The following is a 20,368-nucleotide window of genomic DNA, read 5'->3' as shown; positions in this document are numbered from 1 at the left end:
AATAGCAATAACCAAAAAACAGCTGGACATTTTAACTTCAGGATACTCAGGATTGACTTTAAGGTGGCTATACTAGAACCAGGAAACATCAAAGGTAAGACTACAATTTGAAAACCCTGAATTACAATTCATCAAGAGGTTCAGTGTGGACAGAATAGAAGCAATGGATTTTCCACCACATTACATGTGTTAGGTGGCTTACCAAAGCCAGGATGCCTGTGTCATCAACTACTGTTTGGTTTTTGTGACCGGCCACTTTTAATAACACAATGATCATAGTCTGTAATTTTCTGCATTTCGTATCCTTCTGCTGCAACAGAACACAGCCACCTCTCTGGAAATTACCAAATCCCTGTTCCTTTTCACTGGGTTCTGCTTGCAGAAGACAGATAATCTCTCCAAGTGATGATGTGACATCATGCATTCTCTGTTATTCAATTATTAGAAAAAGTGAATCAAGCGAAAGAAATGGGACTGTTGATTTGGGCGACAAACAAATATCCTGCAACACCTAGTGATGACTGTAGGTGTGCTAAAATGAGGATATGTGTTCTTTCATTTTCTACTTATTGTCTGGTCTCCTGATTCCTGGGGAGTGGGGGGATGTTAATTGAATTCATTAATGTTAACCCAGGGAACTGATGTCCTTGCCAAGGAAGCGATGACTTCTTAGAATCCCTTGTATCTGATGGGTTTTATTAGGTAGGTGAGGGAATATAATTAGCTATATTTTATCGCCCTACAAACCTATGTGTGTTGGTTAACAGACAAAAGAATCAGACAAAAGAATTACTACTGGCAGTTAAAAGCGCGGGAATGAGCAGAGTTTAAATCTCATCTTAAGCAGTTTAATTGGAAGCAAAGGAGTTAGCTGCTAGGCTGATTTCCCACTTTGTTACCCTGTTAGTCAAAGGAACAGGCTACAGACTGAAAAGCAAGTTTAAAGCGTATATTTTACCCGCAGGCAAGCATTTGTCCCTAGCAGCAACAGCATTAAAAGTAAATGCAGGTAAAATACTTGTGTTTACAGCAAAACCAGCTGCAGGCATGCTGGAGCAATCAGAGGTATGTCTTCCTCCATAGCTGGCTGAAGAGGGGGGTGGGGAGAGAAGGAACAGGAAATACTTCTTTTGCTTTTTCCTTCCCAGGAGAGGAGGGGAAATGACATCACACAGAGCCTTCTCTGCCAGTTACATCTCTATGGTCTGAGTCTGCCTATCAGCAATACAGTGCTAAGTCCTTAACCCCTTCACATGCTAACCAGCAATACAGTGGTGCCCCGCAAGACGAATGCCTCGCAAGACGAAAAACCCGCTAGACGAAAGGGTTTTCCGTTTCGGAGGCTCTTCGCAAGACGAATTTCCCTATGGGCTTGCTTTGCAAGACGAAAATGTCTTGCGAGTCTCGCCATTTCCCCCCCGCTTCCCCCCCTTTTTCAAAGCCGCTAAGCCGTTAATAGCCTTTTAACAGCTTAGCCACTAAGCCTTTAATAGCCGCTAAGCCGCTAAATCGCTAATAGCGCTAATCCTCTTAGCCGCTAATGGGGTTGCTTTGCAAGACGAAAAAACCGCTAGATGAAGAGAATCGTGGAACGGATTCTTTTCGTCTTGCGAGGCATCACTGTAATATGCACTGTTAGATTTGACTACCTTTCTCCCACAGTCTCACCTAGGTGAGCATAGGATTTCTCCCTCTTTGATTGCTACAGTTTCAGATCAAACTCATAAAAAGTAGAAAATAAAAAGAGTTGTCTGGATACTACAAAGGCAAATCATCATCATCATCCTGTATTCTTTTATTGATTTATGTAAAGAATCTATAGACCACCTACCATTTGGGAAATATTGTGGTGGTGTAAAAATTCCCTTGACAAATATGACTCAGAAGACAGTTACCATATAACCCTATGCATGCTTACTGGTAAGCAAGTTCCACCACATTCCGTGAGATTTGTTCTTTGTGAAATGGGCACGGAAGGCAGATCTAGAACTGCCAAGAGATTTCCTTTCAGTTGTTAAGGTTTGTTGATTGGTTGGAATTGTGTGTGTGTGTGTGTGTGTGTGTGTGTGTGTGAGAGAGAGAGAGAGAGAGAGAGAGAGAGAGAGAGAGAGAGATATTCTGGCCAGCTGTTCCCATCTACAGCTTCTCAATAGCTGCTTGCAGCTATTTTCAGAACTTGCCGATACCATTGTTTATTGATTTCTCCTTGGTGTATTCTGTTAAGTGCCCTCAAAAAACTTGGCTTTCTTCTACTCAAGTGAGGTATCACCTCCTCCCAGCTCCTTTTGAAATTGAATGGATATAGTTCGCAAAATGAGAGTGAGTGACAATCACAAATACATCTTCGAAGAAAGAACACAATGGAGTCAGTGATGCTGTGTAACAACCATGAAAACCATTGTCATATTTACCGCTGCGCATCTTTGGGGAAACTGACACATTTTCAAGGTCTAAATGAAGCTGACATGTCTGCTGTATTCAGAGGGTCTTAGAAGGTCTGTGGAGTCTGATAGAGGAGTGAGCTTGCACCCATGTGTTTCCAACTGACTTTGAAGAAAACTAAACAAAATCTGGGGAAAACACACACAAAAGCTTGGGGAAATAACCTGCCTCCCTGATCCCCAAGAGTCCCTCCTTGCTAGCCCCCCAAAAACATCCTCCTCCCTTACCTCTTGCTTTAATTCCAGCACCCAGTATCTCCAACCATTGACCATGCTGACTGGGGTTGATTGGAGTTGCAGTGCAAAATAGCCAGAGGGTGCCATGTTGGGGAAGCATTTCTAAAGGGGAAGGCGGGGGGGAGGATGTTTAGGAGACTGAAGTGTTGGCAGGAAGGGTGTTTGGGGACCAAGAAGGGAAACCAGGGATTATTCTCTGCTTGGTAGGTTATTCTAAACCAGAGAAGAATTTAGGGCAGGCATAGGCAAATTCGGCCCTCCAGATGTTTTGGGACTACAACTCCCATCATCCCTAGCTAACAGGACCAGTGGTCAGGGATGATGGGAATTGTAGTCCCAAAACATCTGGAGGGCTGAGTTTGCCTATGCCTGATTTAGGGGCTTTCAAAACCTGCCTCTCATTTAAGGTAGGATTTTGCAAGTCCTCTGAGCCCAACTTGAGGGGATTTTGCTAACATCCCTCTTCAACAGTATGAGGAGAGGAACCATGCTTGTGAATATGTGCAAGAAATTGAAGATATGGAAATTAGGTAGACGAGTTAGGATACCCATGGAAACTGCGGGGAATTATAATAGATTATCTTTCCTGATTTGGGGTCAATGTAATCATTACTTATAGGGTGTTCATAATTTGTACATAACAAGGTACATTCAAATAATTTCTACAACCTTGTAAAACTAGAGACATTCACATTTAAAGGTAAACTGAGGATAAGTGAAAATGACAGATCAAAACCTGCCTATTGCACCAAGCACCCTTGGTAGATTTTACATTGTGATCTTAAAGCAATCAGTGGACCAAGTTTAACAAACTTCCTACTGGACTTTGAAAATTGTGGTGCAACAGCCATTAAATTAGACAATATAATTGATACAAACATCAATGTTGTCCTATGGAACTTGCCAACTTGCCAGCATTTTACTGAGTTGCTGTCCTTGGACATGATGGTACTCTACCAACTCTAACTACAAAATTATCTTATGCCATATAAGCAAATGTCTTTTCTCTTTAATATCACTTTTATTTCCAGTCTTTCTCATATTTTTGTGCACTGCTTCCAACTTTCCTAAATTATATATTACTAAATTACATATCAACAAGCACACAGCATCACCACTGACATGACTTGCTTGCTTCCACAAAAGGAGAAAATATATATGGAATCTATAAAAATTATTTGCCAATGGCCCATGTCGTGGGTATAGCACTGAAAGCAGGCCAAGGCCCCAATAAAGCCAACCAGTTCTCAACAGAGCAGGGGAAAGGAACCTGTTTGCAACCCGCAATCTTCATTCCTTCATTGGCAACATCTTGGTGGCTGCATGCCAGAAGCTGGTAGAGCCAGACGCAAAAAAAAAAAAATGGGCAATTACAAAATACATTTTAATCCCTATGCAGTTTAGACAGCAGGAATGTGCTACTATATAATCAGTTTCATGTTGGCATGCAAGCCAGAAACTTCTCAGGGCACAGAAAGCTTAGGTAGACAGATGTGACTCTTACCTTTGTACAATAGGTGCATTCCAGCAACCCAGTTAGGGGTCAGAGGTTTCTATACCACCGCACCACATCCATCTCCCCACCCTGGTAAGCAGTTCAAGGACCCATTCAAGCCAGACAAAAGCACTCAAAGAAGCTGCAGAGCATGCTCGTCCCTTTCTCACAAATGCATCCATGGAAAAGTTGGCCAGCCAAACATTGGGAAGCATGGCCTGAGATGGAAGAACAATCTACCTACCTCACACTTCTCCACTGCTGGCTGTTGTCCGCACTCTGAGCTGTTCCCTGCCACGATGCCAGCCCGTAGACTCTCACTGTCCCCAGTCCCTTCCTCCATGGAGTAAGTTTTTGAGTGGTTGCCTCGGCGATGGGACAGGCCCCGGCTCTGCACAAGACTGAGCTGCTTGCGAAGTGCCCGGTTTTCCTCTTCCACTTCTCGCATGCGTACCTCCAGGCTCTCTCTTTCACGTTGACTTGTGGCTGTGTAACGAGGGCTGTGGGGCTGAGATTCAATTGGAGACAATGACACTGGCTTTCCATCTAGGATGAAAGGAGGGGGAAAAGAGGCAGTGATACAAAGGACACTTAAAATTTTGGTTTCAAAAAGGAACAGAGAGAACCCTTTTCTGTAATAAGTCCTGAATTGCTAAAAAAACAACAACACAACTATGCCGATGATTAATCCAATATATCAATTACCATTAGGTCACTGGCGGAAGAAGGGGGCGCAGTCTGCCCCAAGTGTCATCCCTGAGTGGGGGTGACATCGCCGCCCTGCCCCCCTGGGATGCTCACTGTGGGTGGCACCCCTGTGGGTGGCTAAGCACGCTCCCGTGGGTGACTAGCCCTGTTCCGGGTGCACAGCATGTGACCTGTTCCAGGTGCCAGGGCAGCTAGCTCCACCTCTGCATCAGGTATATCCTATCTTTCTACTGATGTAGTGGATGCTTGTTTGATTCTGTCTCAAGACCTTCTGATAATTTAAGACTATAGAAACCATAATAGGCAACCAAGTTCTACTCAGAGTAGATTAATTAAGATTAATGGACCCAAGTTGGTCCTGTCCACAATTTTCAATAGGTCTCCTCTGAGTACAACTAACATTGGATACAACCTATGTAGGAAGACCAGAAACACATGAGAAACCGCACTCTGGCATCAAACTTAGGTGGCATCACCACCAGAGCATTACTGTCGTTCTTGTCATCTGACCCTGTGCCTGCCATATGCTTTGCTATTGTTGTTGCATTACCAATGTGATGTGGAAGAGACTTGCAACAGAACAACAGTCACACCAATCCTGTAACACGGGAATCAGGTCAGAGTGGCACCTTCTGTTTTGTTCAGCAGCTAGTTATTCTGCAAATTTAAATGAGTTGCACACAGAACCCATGTCACTTTCTTTGGAAGTGATTGGTCATGGCCAGGGGTCTGCAACCTTTAAGACAAAAAGAGCCACTTGGACCGAAGAAAAAAAACCTGGGAGCCACAAAACCATTGCGACATTTAAAACAGTGGGGAGTGTCAGGGCACACAATGCGCCTCCTCCCCTCGCTAGTATCCGCCCCGGAGCCGCGGCAAAGGTGTAAAAGAACCACATGCAGCTCCGGAGCCGCGGGTTGCTGACCCCTGGTCATGGCAAACCCACTTCTCTCTAGCTCCAACACGATAGATTTGTTGTGAGGCCTGGTTACAATCATTGCAATCTCTCTCTGCATCATGGATTTCAATCAAGCAGCTTGTCTGAAACGTAGGAAGGTTTGTAAGTTGAGAGATATCTGTTGCATAGTAACAAAGATGTGCTCTCCCAAGCCCACAGCATGTTCACACTCCTGTCTCAACAACGTCTACCCTGGCTTGGTCATGTCCACAGAATGGAAGATGGCAGGGTCCCCAAGGACCTGCTCCACAGGGAGTTGGGTTCAGGCACCAGGCCAATTGGCAGACCAACTTGGTGCCTGCAAATGTGACATGAAGGTTATAATCCCTTGCAGTGCCTGGAGACAGGCAGTCAAGTTGTGCATTTTTAGCAGTAACCAGAGGAGAAATGACCGCTGGGAGGAGACAGAGATAAGAAACACCATGGTGCATCTGCAGCAGCACAACTGGATGCCTTCATCCGTCCCAGCTGCAATGAAACTTGTCTCTCCCACACCAATCTCTACAGCCACAGGAAGTGCTGCAACCGTCCAACAGCTTGGCCTCACCCCCAAAGGTGCACTCCTCCATTGTCTTCCAAGACAGACGGGTGCCAACAAAAGAAGTTAGGTCATGTAACAACACACACTAGTGTTGCAAATGCAGAAAACGTAGGATGCTGCTTTGTACTCAATCAGAAGATTGGTCCACTAACTCACAGTATTGACTCTACTGCTTGGCAGCAGCTCTTGGAAGCTTTACTAGAAGAGTCTGTCCCAGCCCTACCTGAAGATGCCAGGGATTGAATCCAGATATTGAACTTTCCGCATCCAAAGGATGTGCTCTTCCAGTGACCTATGACCTCTCCTCCAAACTTAACAGCATTGTAGAGTTTAACAACAAGGAGCCTCTCAGCAATGAAAGTGGTCAGGAGGTTTAAGCAAAACACTATACAAGACCAGGAAAAACATTTTGTCCACATCCAGTACCAAGTTTTGGTGTCTGGGTATTACAATATGGAGCTTGGGGTGGGAGACTCTTGTAATACACTACTGATGCGACTGTGTAGACAATTACAGAAAATAGGAGAATAGAATAACTTTGCACATGTTTCCAATCCCCAAGTTCTCTCCTATGTTTTCCACAGGGCTTTTTTTCAGCCGGAACAGTCCAGAACTTAGTTTCAGCACCTCCTCTGAGAGTTCTGGTAGACCCCAGATGGATGGATCAGGAGTTGGTGCAGCATGCATTTTCAGTGCTTTTTAAGGCAGCATTTCTTTTTCTAGAAAAAAAGCACTGTTTCCCCCCATAATCTTTAGTTCTGATATTATCGGTGAGCTATTCTATTATTAATGGCTCTGATACATCTACTGCCAGAAAGCAGTTGTGTAACACCAACGTGTTAGGCGCTATCAGATATGTAGCCATTACCAAGCATTTTAGTAGTTATGAACAGCTGCTAAAACCACAGTGATGTGTGTGGGCATGCAAAACAACTGGTGGTGATGGAACTGTTCTAGATAAACAACTGAGTACTATTAATGCTATATTACCACAGTTATTAAGGAAGACTATTTACAGCGGACATTTCTTATTATCGCTAGTGGTAATCTTACTGCAGTGGTTCACATGAAGTTATAAATACCCAACTTTACTCCCAGAAAGCACATCCATATCCAATGAAGGGAAAAACAACACAAAACAGTGGTGCTGTTTGAAGTACACAAGTATCATTTCCCAGAGGGTTCCAAGCCACCCTCTTTTTTCCATAGTTACGCAGGGCAGAGAAACAGACTTTCTATTTTATGTTTGGCTTTATTTGTGACAGGAGTAGAAACAAGCAACCCACAGGCCGCATGAAAACCCAGTTTCCCCCCTCTTTTTTTTCATTTAAAGGAAAGAGTGCCTTATGCTTCATATCCCCATCTTTGTTTTCATCTACGCCTGCCTACCCACCTACCCCTCACATGATTTCTAAAACCAATTTATAATGTCTGAGTAGCTGACTCTTTTAAGAATTCAAGAATAAAGATAAAACGAAATAAATAAATGCCACATACACAACTGGAATGGCAGTTTCGCACCCAACTTTTCCAAACAAACATACTTTAGTCTCAAGCTGCTATGGAATGCAAATTATGTGTTGCTTTAGACAGCCAAAATTCTCATGACCCTATATGAATATGTTTAGCAACTCAAATCCAAATATTTCTTCTGGGAGTGTATGGACTACATGTTATACAAGTAAGGTGGTCCTTTCTTTGGACAGCACATTCAAGTTCTTTCACTCTGGGGCTGACCCTCTTCGGTCATAAGGGTACAGGTGCCAGGAAAGTGAAGCAAAGTGAAGTTACGCTTCACTTTGTAACAGAACATGAAGCAGAGGTAGACTACCTATGGCCCTCCACTTTTTTCACGGTGGCCCCCAAGCCACCAAATAAGAAGAAAATGTCTGTCTGTCAGAAAGGCATTCATGTGCACATTGGCCAAGCACAGAGCTAGGATGGTCCTTCAAAATAGTATGGTTCCCTATCCTCAGATAGAGGAGCCCTTTAGAATGCCACTCTAGGACCCACCCTCTGTGGTTTAGCATCCAGACCACTTCCGGACAGTTCTGTGTACTGGGAATCAATTGCTGCTTTACTGAAGGCAGATAACTGGTGGGTGGAGGCAGGCTAGCAGATTTCTTTTTTGGGGGGGAGAGGGTGCCACAGTGAGTGAGTGCTCTTGAGTCCGGGGGGGGGGGAGGGAGGAATGAAGGAGAAAGGGAGAGAAAGAGGGAGAGAAGGCTTACCTGTTGGTAAACTATATGCTCACCTCAATTTCTGAGATATTTTAAACGAACTGTTAATTGTTAATATTGTATTGCAGTGATATTATGATTTCTCCTGTTTACAGATAATGTACTACTACATTTAGACTGTTTACATTGAGCACCAATGTATTCGTGGAAAACGTGTCATATAAACAAACTGCCTATTACTATGATTAGAAAAGAAAAAAGGGATGCCACCCATTTTGAATGTTGGCCCCACACACGGACAGTATGAAGCCCCCAACCACATTTACCCTAATGAAATGTGGACAAAAGTCCCCAAAAATATTCTCCATCCCTGGTCTTAGAGGGACAGTCAACCCAGAATTTAAAATCAGATAAGAAAATTAAACTAAGTTTGTGTGGCATGTGTATGTACATCTTTCTATCTATACAAAGATATATGAATTACAGTAACTTCTAAACAGACATGCTGACGGATTCAAAGGAACCAACTAATTTCACCACACTCTGCTTGAACATTTGGGCCAAAAAGAAACTCAAATTCCAAGGCAAACAGATATGTCCAGAACTTTTTATTTATCCTAAACCAACTGCTTGGTGGAAAGGTGTGGTAAAAATTTAATATAAATAAAAGAGTCACAAAAGACCCTAAACAAATAGGGTAAGCAGATGGTGGATGCTCAAAAAGGCAAGATAATACCTGCACATCTGTATTCAGTCTAATATGTTTCACACCCAGTGGGGGTGGGGAAAATTTGGAAGGAAAAAACCCAAAATGAAACAAAAGGGAAGAGGTATTTTTCCTAATGAAATGTGTTATGTATTATGATGCACACACACACTAGTAATACAAGAATATTAACACAAAACACATTTCATAAGTACAGAACACAAGGAGCTTAAAAATAAAGCAAGAATAGAACAGAATGTGTTGAGCTGCAGGAAAAATGCTCAGTATAATTTTTTTTCCAATTCTGAATTTGTTGGCTGCTGCTTTGGCTGTCTATAGACACCTGGCTTTACAAACTGCTCAGATGGATGTCAGCTGCTGGGATGAGGCTGTTTTTGCTAACCATTTGGTGTTTCAATGCCTGCATCTCCACACAGCAATCACAGTGCATGCTAAGAAACTCATTCCCACACCCACTGAGAATTTTTATACCGACGTGTCCTACTGTAAGTTTTTAAGTTGCTCCGAGGTAGCATCAGCTGGAATTAGAGAATGCTGCCTGATGAGCTGTTTTGACAGCAGCCGATAGGACTGCTGAATGAAGCTGAGCAATTTTCTCCAGATGTCTGCACTGTAAACAAGGCATCTTCTAATTCTGAAATGAGTGAAACCTCTGAAAATGCTTACAGAATGAAGGAAGTTTTAAGAGAATAGTATAATGACTCTGGAAAAATGGTACCTCAAGAACATTTTGAACACAGTGAGCAACTGCCACATGTACAGGTTCAAGTCTCCTTGCCTTGATGAAACCAGTGACAGCAACAGTGAAGTGTAAGGTAGCATGAAGGTACTTTGCTGTCACCATAAATTGGACTAACAGCAATTTTTTTCAGCATGGATCGCACCAACAAACAGGTGACTATTTTTGGCTGCTGCAAAGTCAAGTTCCAATTCAGCAAAGCGTTGAAGGAAATGATCCGGTTTGAAAAACTGTAACAAATTCTGGGGAAGCTTTTTTATAAGTGAAAAGTTATTGAATTGCTCTCTTGATTTGTGAACCATCTTACTTCAGCCTACTTAGGTATCCATTTATGCATCACTAAAAAAGAGGATATTTATAATAAAAAGAGGAGACATTGATTTGCATGAACTTTGTACCTAGTGATTTATAAGTATAGATGCAAATTTAGAAATTACAATAATGATTAAAAAAGAAGGAAAATAAATTTCTACAATGGTTTTAATTTAACAATCAAAGGTTTGTTGTTGTTGTTGTTGTTGTTGTTGCTGCTGCTGTCTGGAATGCATGAATGGAGATGTCACTTCCAAATGTCCTGTTTATTGAGGATTCACCCTGACTTGTTTGCACAAAGTTTGCAGGGAGATTATATAATATTCACTGTTTATTGAACAGTCATTTGGATTTGTTTGCAGGGAACTTACACAGTATCATGTCAAGCAACTGTTATCCTACACTTTCCCGTGTGTTTCCCTATCACTTTCCTTACTGTAATAATAATAATAATAATAATAATAATAATAATAATAATAATAATAATAATAATTTTATTTATATCCCGCCCTCCCCAGCCGAAGCCAGGCTCAGGGCGGCTAACAACAATCAAATAAACAATCAAATAATCCAACATTCTAAAAATATTTCATTATAAAAATTAATTAAAGTCAAATTGATGGCAACCGTTAAGCAAAATTCTGTGCAGGTTGCCAGAGGAGGGAGTCAAGCTGCGCCCTGACCAAAGGCCTGGTGGAACAACTCTGTCTTGCAGGCCCTGCGGAAAGATGTCAGGTCCTGCAGGGCCCTAGTCTCTTGTGACAGAGCGTTCCACCAGATTGGAGCCACAGCCGAGAAAGCCCTGGCTCTAGTTGAGGCCAGCCTAACCTCTCTGTGGCCTGGGACCTTCAGGATGTTTTTATTTGCAGACCGTAGGTTTCTCTGTGGGGCATACCAGGAGAGGCAGTCCCGTAGGTATGAGGGTCCTAGGCCGTATAGGGCTTTAAAGGTTAAAACCAGCACCTTAAACCTGATCCTGTACTCCACTGGGAGCCAGTGCAGCTGGTATAGTACCGGATGAATGCGATCTCGCAGCGAAGACCCCGTAAGGAGTCTCGCCGCGGCATTCTGCACTCGCTGGAGTTTCTGGGTCAGTCTCAAGGGCAGCCCCACGTAGAGCGAGTTACAATAATCCAGTCTGGAGGTGACCGTTGCGTGGATCACAGTGGCTACGTCAGGGCGAGAGAGATAAGGGGCCAACTGCTTAGCTTGGCGGAGATGAAAAAATGCTGCCTTTGTTATAGCTGTAATCTGCGCCTCCATAGAGAGGGAGGTATCGAAGATTACACCCAAACTCTTAACGGACGGTGCTGGCACTAATTGCACCCCCGCAAGAGATGGGAGTTGCCCCCCCCCCAATCCCATATCGTCCCGTCCCAGCAAGAGGACCTCTGTCTTCGAAGGATTTAACTTCAACCGGCTCCCACGTAACCATCCAGCCACAGCTTCCAGACATCTGGTCAGTGTGTCTGGGGCCGAGTCAGGATGGCCATCCATCAACAGATAGAGTTGGGTGTCATCAGCATACTGATGGCAACCCAGCCCAAAACTCTGGACAAGCTGGGCGAGGGGGCGCATAAAGATGTTAAAAAGCATAGGGGAGAGTATCGCACCCTGAGGCACTCCACACACCAAGGAGTGGCGCGATGATAATTCCCCCCCAAGCGCCACCCTCTGTCCCCAACCAGAGAGAAACGAGCGCAGCCATTGAAGGACTGTGCCCTGGATCCCCACGTTGACAAGGCGGTGGTCCAGGAGTTCGTGATCGACCATGTCGAAGGCTGCTGACAGATCTAGAAGAATCAGCAGCCCCGACCCGCCTCGATCCAGCTGCCTGCGGAGATCATCTGTTAGGGCGACCAGAGCCGTCTCGGTCCCATGACCAGCGCGGAAGCCGGACTGGAATGGATCCAGAGCCGATGTTTCATCCAGAAACCTACCAAGCTGTTCAGCAACCGCTCTCTCAGTCACCTTACCCAGGAACGGAAGATTCGAAACCAGGCAGTAATTGGATAGATCTAAGGGATCTAATGATGTTTTCTTTAAGAGCGGACGCACCACTGCCTCCTTCAGTTCCCCTGGGAATATCCCGGTGCCAAGGGACAAATTGATGATATCCCCCAGGGGGGCCCGCACCTCATCTGGACATGCTCTAATCAGCCATGACGGGCACGGGTCAAGAGGACAGGTGGTGGGCTTTCCAGCTTGGAGGAGTCTGTCCACATCGGCTGGAGATATCCGGTCAAAGTGGTCCAATACTGGACCCGAGGACAGTTGAGGGGCCTCCAGTTCCTTTATTATATCCAAATTGGCAGGGAGGTCATGGCGGAGCAACAGGACCTTCTCCGCAAAAAAGCTCGCAAATGCCTCACAGCTGTGTGTCAGATTGTTATTTAAATTTGGCTGTCCTTCAAGGGACGTTAAAGACCTAATTATACTAAATAATTGTGCCGGGCAAGAGCTAGTGGATGCAATGGAGGCCGAGAAGTAAGACTTCTTAGCGGCCTTCACTGCCATCTCATAGGTTTTCATAAAAACCCTATAAGATGTTCTTGAGGCTCCGTCACGGGCACCCCGCCATACTCGCTCTAGCCGTCTGAGGGAGCCCAGTTTCTGCGGGGTCGCAGAGGGCGCTTAGGTGCGATCTCATCGATGGCTGCCAGGAGCTGGATATTCCAGCCCTCAACAAGCTCAGTCAATGAGTCGCCAGGGGGAGCAAGGTCCCACAAGGCTTGACGGAATCTATCAGGGTCCATCAGCCTCTGAAAGTCCAATTTCCCCCTGAATTGGATTTGTTGCACAAGAGTGCCAAATCTTTGTTAGCTGTGCAGCCTCATTTTGTTAGTACAAGACTGAATCCCATCTGCAATATATAAAATTATAGCTTTTAATGCATAAAATTACTTGAAGTGAATCCCCGTACATGCTTCCTCAGAACTACTTCCCATTGCATTTAATGGGCTTACTCTCTACAGTGTAGCATTGCCACATTAGCTTTTAATGCATAAAATTACTTGAAGTGAATTCCCGTACATGCTTCCTCAGAACTACTTACCATTGTATTTAATGGGCTTACTCTCTACAGTGTAGCATTGCCACATTAGAAGCTGCCATTTGACATATTAGAAAACACATTAAGAGACTTCTGCTAGAGTCAGAATCTGCATATACAGATACGGCACTATTGCCATTTTGTGTACATATTCTAAGTATATAAGCAGAGACTTATCTCCCATCTTAGTGATGTGGTACTTAGCACCAAGACTGGAGATGAGACATCTCCAAGCCTGATGTCATATGGTGTCAAATAGGTGTGCTTTGCCCAAAATAGGAGGTAAATGGCACATTTGCTTACAGTAGATGCTAAATCTACCTGCTTGCCTATAAATGAAAACCAAGTAAGGAGAAGTGGCCAGCTAGTTAACAGGGCAGTCTTCTGCATGCCTACTTAAAACTGTCACACAAAGTTCCTCTCAGGTAAATGGAATATGGAGCTACAAATGATTTGCACTGTTATTTTCTCAGCCTTCCATGAAGCTACTGCCTTTTTACTTTCGTCCCCAATCTTTCTCCTGCAACCCACTTTATATGACCTAGGGAAATGTACAACTCTGCCGAAAAGAGAAGTCTTTAAAAGAAACATTTTCCTCCTCCATTGCCCTTTTTGCAGAGAGTGGAGTCGAAAGAAAACAACATTTTATCAGGCTAAGCAGTGAGTGAAAAATAAGATTTTATCGGAGGCTTGGCTTGACAAAGATAACATGCTATCAAGAGGGGAGGCTTGGCAAAGATAACACATTATCAATATCAGGAGCGAAGCTTGGGGGAAATAGTGTGTTAATACCTATTAGGTTCTAAATCAACCATCTGTGCTCTTGATGAATTATTTTCTCAAACTCCAACCACTGCAAAAACATTCCCTGCTCCCAGCACTTTAGGCCTCAGATAACACTTAGTGGGATGGGGATTGTGGGGAACAAAGATGGGAATATCTTTTCCAGATAAAATGAGATTTCCCAGCTCTTATACCCTGTTAGATCCCCGTTACCTTTGCTCCTCTAGCTTTTCCTGTACCCAAAGATATCTGGTACCCTCAAAAGATACCTCACTTTCTCCTTGCTGCCCCATATCTTTGGAACGTCATCTTAGAACACCTGCATGATACTACCTCTCTTATTTCATGCAAATCTTTCCTGAAAACCCTGAGAAGTTTAATTTTCAATCCGTGCTCCACACTCTTAAACATGGATAATAGCTTCAGTTTCTATTCATCTCTTTCTTAAATGCCCCAAGCAAGCACTTGCTAACATGAATTTGTGGTACAACAACAGACTCTTTTTAACCTTGGAGTTGGGGGCACTCCCTACTGCTGTCATGTCTGGCTGAGAAGCAAGACAGACCATTGCCAGAAGAGTAAAAGGAAATTTGGTAAATTCACAAATGCATGCCTCAGATATGTTAAAATCATGATGCAGTAAATATCAATGGGTGAAAAAAGGCAAACTCAGCACCCAGATGTGGTTAATTCAGATTCTCTTGCTGAATAGTCTCAGCTGCTCATCAGCAGAAGACTCCAGCTGCTAATTATTGAGTTAAACTTTTGAGCAGTATTTGCCTATGTAAAAGGATTCTTTCCCCTGCTGACGCAACTATGGAGACTGGAATTTGTGTTCCGATTGTGCAGCACTGATTTTTCAGGGACAAAGGTGGCATGGTGAGCTTTGCATTTCTCTTTCAGTACAATGAATGAAAGGATGTTAACCATTCAACAAATACAGCTATTCTTTCTCAGACATACATACACATAAGCAGATGTAAAAACTCATCTGCTTGTACCTTAGAATTAAGACATGTATTTTATTGAAATCATTCTTCTAAGAAATCACACACACAGTAAATGTTAGGTGGATATGTTCTCTGGAAGCATTTTCAAAGCTGAAATAATACGTCCACATGAATGGAGTTTTACCTTCATCACCCTATCCTCCCAACTGTTGTACTATATAGAATCAGAGAGGTGCAGGGGGGGATTGTAGGCTAGTCCATCTAGATGCCCAAATCTAGGAAATATGCAGGTAATCCAGAGCAAGTGTGCTCCAAACAGATGGCTATCCAGTCCAGTCTCTGCTTGAAGATCTCCGGCAAGAGAAAACCACCACCTCTTAATAATAATAATAATAATAATAATAATAATAATAATAATAATAATAATTTATTATTTATACCCCGCCCATCTGGCTGAGTTTCCCCAGCCACTCTGGGCGGCTCCCAATCAAATGTTAAAAACAGTACAGTGTTACATATTAAAAACTTCCCTGAACAAGGCTGCCTTAAGATGTCTTAGGTAACTGGTTGGTTCCACTAACAACTGGAGGGCACCGTGTTGGAGTAAACTGATCAAAATGTTTCTTCTAATGTTCAACCAACCAAAACCTTAAGTCCAACATATCTCGTCCTGCCTTCTGTAGTAACAAAGAACAAATCCTTGCCCTCTTCTGTGTGACAACCCTCAAGTTATTTATTAAAGTAGTATAATGACTTGCCAGTCTTCTCTTCTTCAGGCTAAACACATCCAGTTCCACAACTCTTTCGTTCTTTATTACCCTCTTCGAAATATGCCCCAGTTTGCATGCATTGTTTTTAAAGTATGGTACCTAGAAATAGACACAGTACTCCAGATGAAGTCTGATTAGTGCAGAATGAACTATTACTTTTCATGACTTGGATGTTTAAGGGGCTTCTGCATTTGTTGTTTACAATGAATCAATGTTCAACTGAGACACCTGTAAGAAGCATGTGCTTACCTGCCATTGTCTATTAACTTTTGCCAACCTGATGCCCTACAGATGCACTGGACTATACAAATTCCATCAGCACCAGGCTGCCAGAACAACCAAGCCAATGCATCTGGAGGGCACAACTGTGTTGGCTGAGAAAAATGGGAGTTGTAGTCCGATGTCTCTGGGAAGCACCAGGTTAAAAAAGGCTGGCCCATGTATTGCCAACTGCAGAATATGACGTAGAGCAGGGATGTGGAAGAGTTAATATGTTGTTATCCATTCCCCCTGCCCCATATTTTTTACTCTCTCTATTTTTAAGAAGATTTCCATTCATAGTTCGTTATAGTTCTGCAGGGATGTAAAAAGGCATGGATTTCTGTTCTGACTGATATTTTGCTAATGTCTCTTCCAGACACTGGATGAATAAGGGAATTTCTGCTCCCATTTGTAAGAATTCTCTGACATTCCTAGCAGCGGCACATGTTCATTAGGTGAGCCACAATGAGAAACAAAAACAAAAAAAACAAAAAACAAAAAACAAAAAAAAGGGGGGGGAGCACGATCTGTTAGAAGTAGGAATAGCAGCCGTTTGGTGAAAATGTGGTTATGATAATGTTGCCTGTGCTTTTCGTTTAATAAGACTTAGGAGGAGCATGGAGAGCAAACTACTACACAGAGGCTGCTTCATTATCTAAGAGTAAATGCAAGCAAATAATCTAAATCTGATGAGGTACTAGAATGAGTTAATTATTAAATTGTACTGTGCGCAATTAGAACAACAACAACACATCCAAAGGAAGCGGCACTGCATGTAAAATATAGTAACTTGTTTGTTTGCAAATTCCCATCACGCCTGTGGGTCTAGCTGCAGATGTGATTGTGTGCATGCAACACGAACAACACAAACTAAGTTCCCAGGAACACATATTCTCCAAGATGTGCAATAGAGCCTACAGCCGAGGATGGATTTCTGACGCAAATATGGAAGTTCTGTGAATGCTTGTACAGGTGTGCATCAGCATATGAATAAATGGGATGCTCTGGAGAGGCAATAATTCATAAAGCCTGGTGGGATTGATGAAGAGGAATCGCCAGGCCCTAAAACTAGGCTGACAGTGCCATAGCAGCACTGGAGTATTTCTCCCTAGGCATCAATACATCTGCTGTCAGACTTGGGTGCAGCTGCTGCTTATAAAACCCTAGCACCCCCCATAGAAAGAGAACTCTATTTCCCCCCAGTACCTGTCTCAGTTTTCAGGTATATAAATACCGGATATTTTTACATATCAATTCACCTATATTTTGTAGCTAGCCTATGAAATGAAGCTACTGTTGGCTAACACCTGGAAACCAACATATGGTTGTACTTCTGTTGCAGTTCACAAGACAGCAACACTGAGAGATAACCAAGAAGCAGCAGGAACATCTTTGAAACATATAGCTCTAGCACCCAGAATTAGCTGCTTGATTTTATCCAGTCACTCCAGAAATGTGCAAGCCTAGGCAGAGTTGAGCTAAACAATATGTTAAGCTGCAAGGGTGATAAAGGCATTTAAAGCCAAGGGAAGAGAAGAAGAATGTGTCAAGATGCTTGGCTCTAAGGCCCCTAAAAGAGGAGAAATATCTGAGATGGCCAAACTGAGGAAGAGTCAATAAATGTACACACATGCAAAGATTGTACATGCATTTTGAATAAGAACAAGGCAAGGGTCTCATCTCTGCACTCTGGGTAGGATTGTGTGTACTTCAAATCCCAAACATTATGTTTCCGCACCCACACAATTTAAGAAACCAATCCCACCCAACAAAAAGAATACTTCTGCAACCCGTATACATTAAGCAAAATAGGAAAGCTTACATGATTCCTCTTACTTTGCATAGTTTCCTCTGCACTTTTTGTCATTTTGTGTTTTTGTTTTTTTTTGGTCACAAGGTATAGGTAAAACACTGACATTACAGCCATCCCTTTTAACACTGGAAAACTTACATTGCCACCTCTGTGCCCTCTGCACAAATGAAATAAATTTCATCTATTTGCAGCCAGCACCTATAAGCACCTAGAAACTTGCTTTCAACAACAACAAAAAAGGAAATTCTATAGAAGAGAAAAATATTCTGACACGGTCCTGGCTTTTAGGGGGGATGACAGATGTGAAACCTCTGCTTCAGCTCATCTGCTAGTAATATATTATATCCAAATATAGAGGAGGGAGAAAGGTTGTTTTCTGCTGCTCCAGAGAAGCGGACACAGAGCAATGGATCCAAACTACAAGAAAGAAGATTCCACCTAAACATTAGGAAGAACTTCCTGACGGTAAGAGCTGTTCGACAGTGGAATTTGCTGCCAAGGAGTGTGGTGGAGTCTCCTTCTTCGGAGGTCTTTAAGCAGAGGCTTGACAACCATATGTCAGGAGTGCTCTGATGGTGTTTCCTGCTTGGCAGGGGGTTGGACTCGATGGCCCTTGTGGTCTCTTCCAACTCTATGATTCTATGAAATCGCTGTCATTTGGATCTCTGGAACACAAAAATCGGGCTAAAGAAAGATCTGGGCACCACTGATGTGGATGTACATTATCAGCAGTTGAACAGAAGCATAAGTGACTCTCTTGCCTGTGATTTCTACTAACAATGCAGCATCCACACTGGACCTCTGAAATGCTCTTGGATGCCTTGTACAACATCATCTTTCCCCTTTTAATATATTACATATGCATGATGCACACTGGCTATTGTCAAGTTGGTTTATTAAACAAACACCTGTGATATTCCAGTGATGAAACAGCAGTAAATGAGATATTAATAGATTCCTAGTGCTTGGAGCTTTCTATTCTCCCCTTGCTTTCCCAGAATTTTTGACTCAGTGCACCTGCTATTAAAGTCACTTCAGTCCTACAAAGCAGGGAAAGGAAAAATGCAAAATAATGGCATATTCAGAATACATGATGACTGATCTCTGTTATGACACTTATTTTCACTTGTGAGGAGAGACAAGCGACTCATGAATTAGCTCCTCTCTCCCTCCCTCCTTCCATCTCTTTTTCAGGAGGCGGGAAAAAAGAAGAAACCCTAACAAATCCTCTTCTAGCAAATGCAGCAAAGAGCCTCAGAAGGAGAAAGTGAAAATCATTTTGCTGCTGTGACGCAAGCAGACCTTGTTTGCTCGGTCTTTTCCCAATTCCGAAGCAAAAGATTGAAAGGCTATTTTTTAAAGACTTAAGGAAAAATTAATGGCAGCATGTGCTATCTTAAAATTAACTGGATTAATTTCCTCATACAAAAATATAGGGTGCAACTACAATTTGAACACTGTACAGTGGTACCTCTGATTAAGAACTTAATTTGTTCTGGAGGTCCGTTCTTAACCTGAAACTGTTCTTAACCTGAGGTACCACTTTAGCTAATGTTGCCTCCCACTGCCACTTCACTGCTGCCGCACAATTTCTCATCCTGAAGTAAAGTTCTTAACCCGAGGTACTACTTCTGGGTTAGCGGAGTCTGTAACCTGAAGCGTTTGTACCCCAAGGTACCACTGTGTACAATTTCTGGTTACTACACCTCCAAAATGATAATGTAGGAAGGATACATTTAGGGATTTTAAGTTTCATTTTGGGGGAAAAATAAGTAAGGGAGAACATCACAGATAGAGGTGTATAAGACTGTGAATGATGCAGAGAAAGTGGCTAGAGAGAAGCCTGTCTCCTACTGTTATGTACTGAAGTTCTCACCCTAGGCCAGCAGGGGGATACTGTAGATAGTTCAGGTCCACATATGCAAATAAGGGATCAAAAGTGACGTTCAGTGATTGGATAGTTACAGAAAGTTGTTACAGTTATGTTGTACTGGAGCTCTATATAAGCAGGCTGGCTGAACCCTTCAGTTCAGTTCTGTTCTGGTCTGTGAATAAACAAGAGCTGTTTGGAAAATCGCTGTGTCGTCTGATATGTTCACCCACAACTTAACACCTACTTTCATAAGACTAGAACCAATAAAGCTAGATGTTGTGAGATTCAAGACAGGTAGAAGGAAGAGCTTCTTCACACAGCGCTATGGAATCCAGTCCAGCAAGTGGCAGTAATGGTCACCTGCTTGGATTGCTTTAAAACAGGATTAGACCAATTCAAGGAAAATAAGACTATTATAAGTCATAATAGTTATATGTTACCTCCAGCTTCGGAGGCAGGATACCTCTGAATATCAGTTGCTGGGGAACTTGAATGGGAAAGTTCTAATGAATTCATCCTGCTAGCGGA

At 43.0% G+C, this 20,368-nt stretch overlaps 1 protein-coding gene across 1 annotated transcript in view; it reads right to left on the bottom strand.

The window, feature by feature from the left end:
* The window catches only part of LARGE1 (LARGE xylosyl- and glucuronyltransferase 1), a 309,421-nt gene that overhangs the window by 160,147 nt on the left and 128,906 nt on the right, over window positions 1–20,368 (bottom strand). Inside the window, exon 3 of the mRNA XM_028745321.2 lies at window positions 4,418–4,719. Within this exon, the coding sequence (XP_028601154.1) occupies window positions 4,418–4,719 (302 nt within the window). The remainder of the gene's footprint in view (window positions 1–4,417; window positions 4,720–20,368) is intronic.

This window comes from Podarcis muralis, chromosome 10 (assembly GCF_964188315.1).
Source record: "Podarcis muralis chromosome 10, rPodMur119.hap1.1, whole genome shotgun sequence".
In the NCBI taxonomy this organism is placed as follows: Eukaryota; Metazoa; Chordata; class Lepidosauria; order Squamata; family Lacertidae; genus Podarcis; species Podarcis muralis.
Note: the sequence above shows the minus strand (reverse complement) of the source record. Positions and strands in the feature narration are given on the sequence as shown.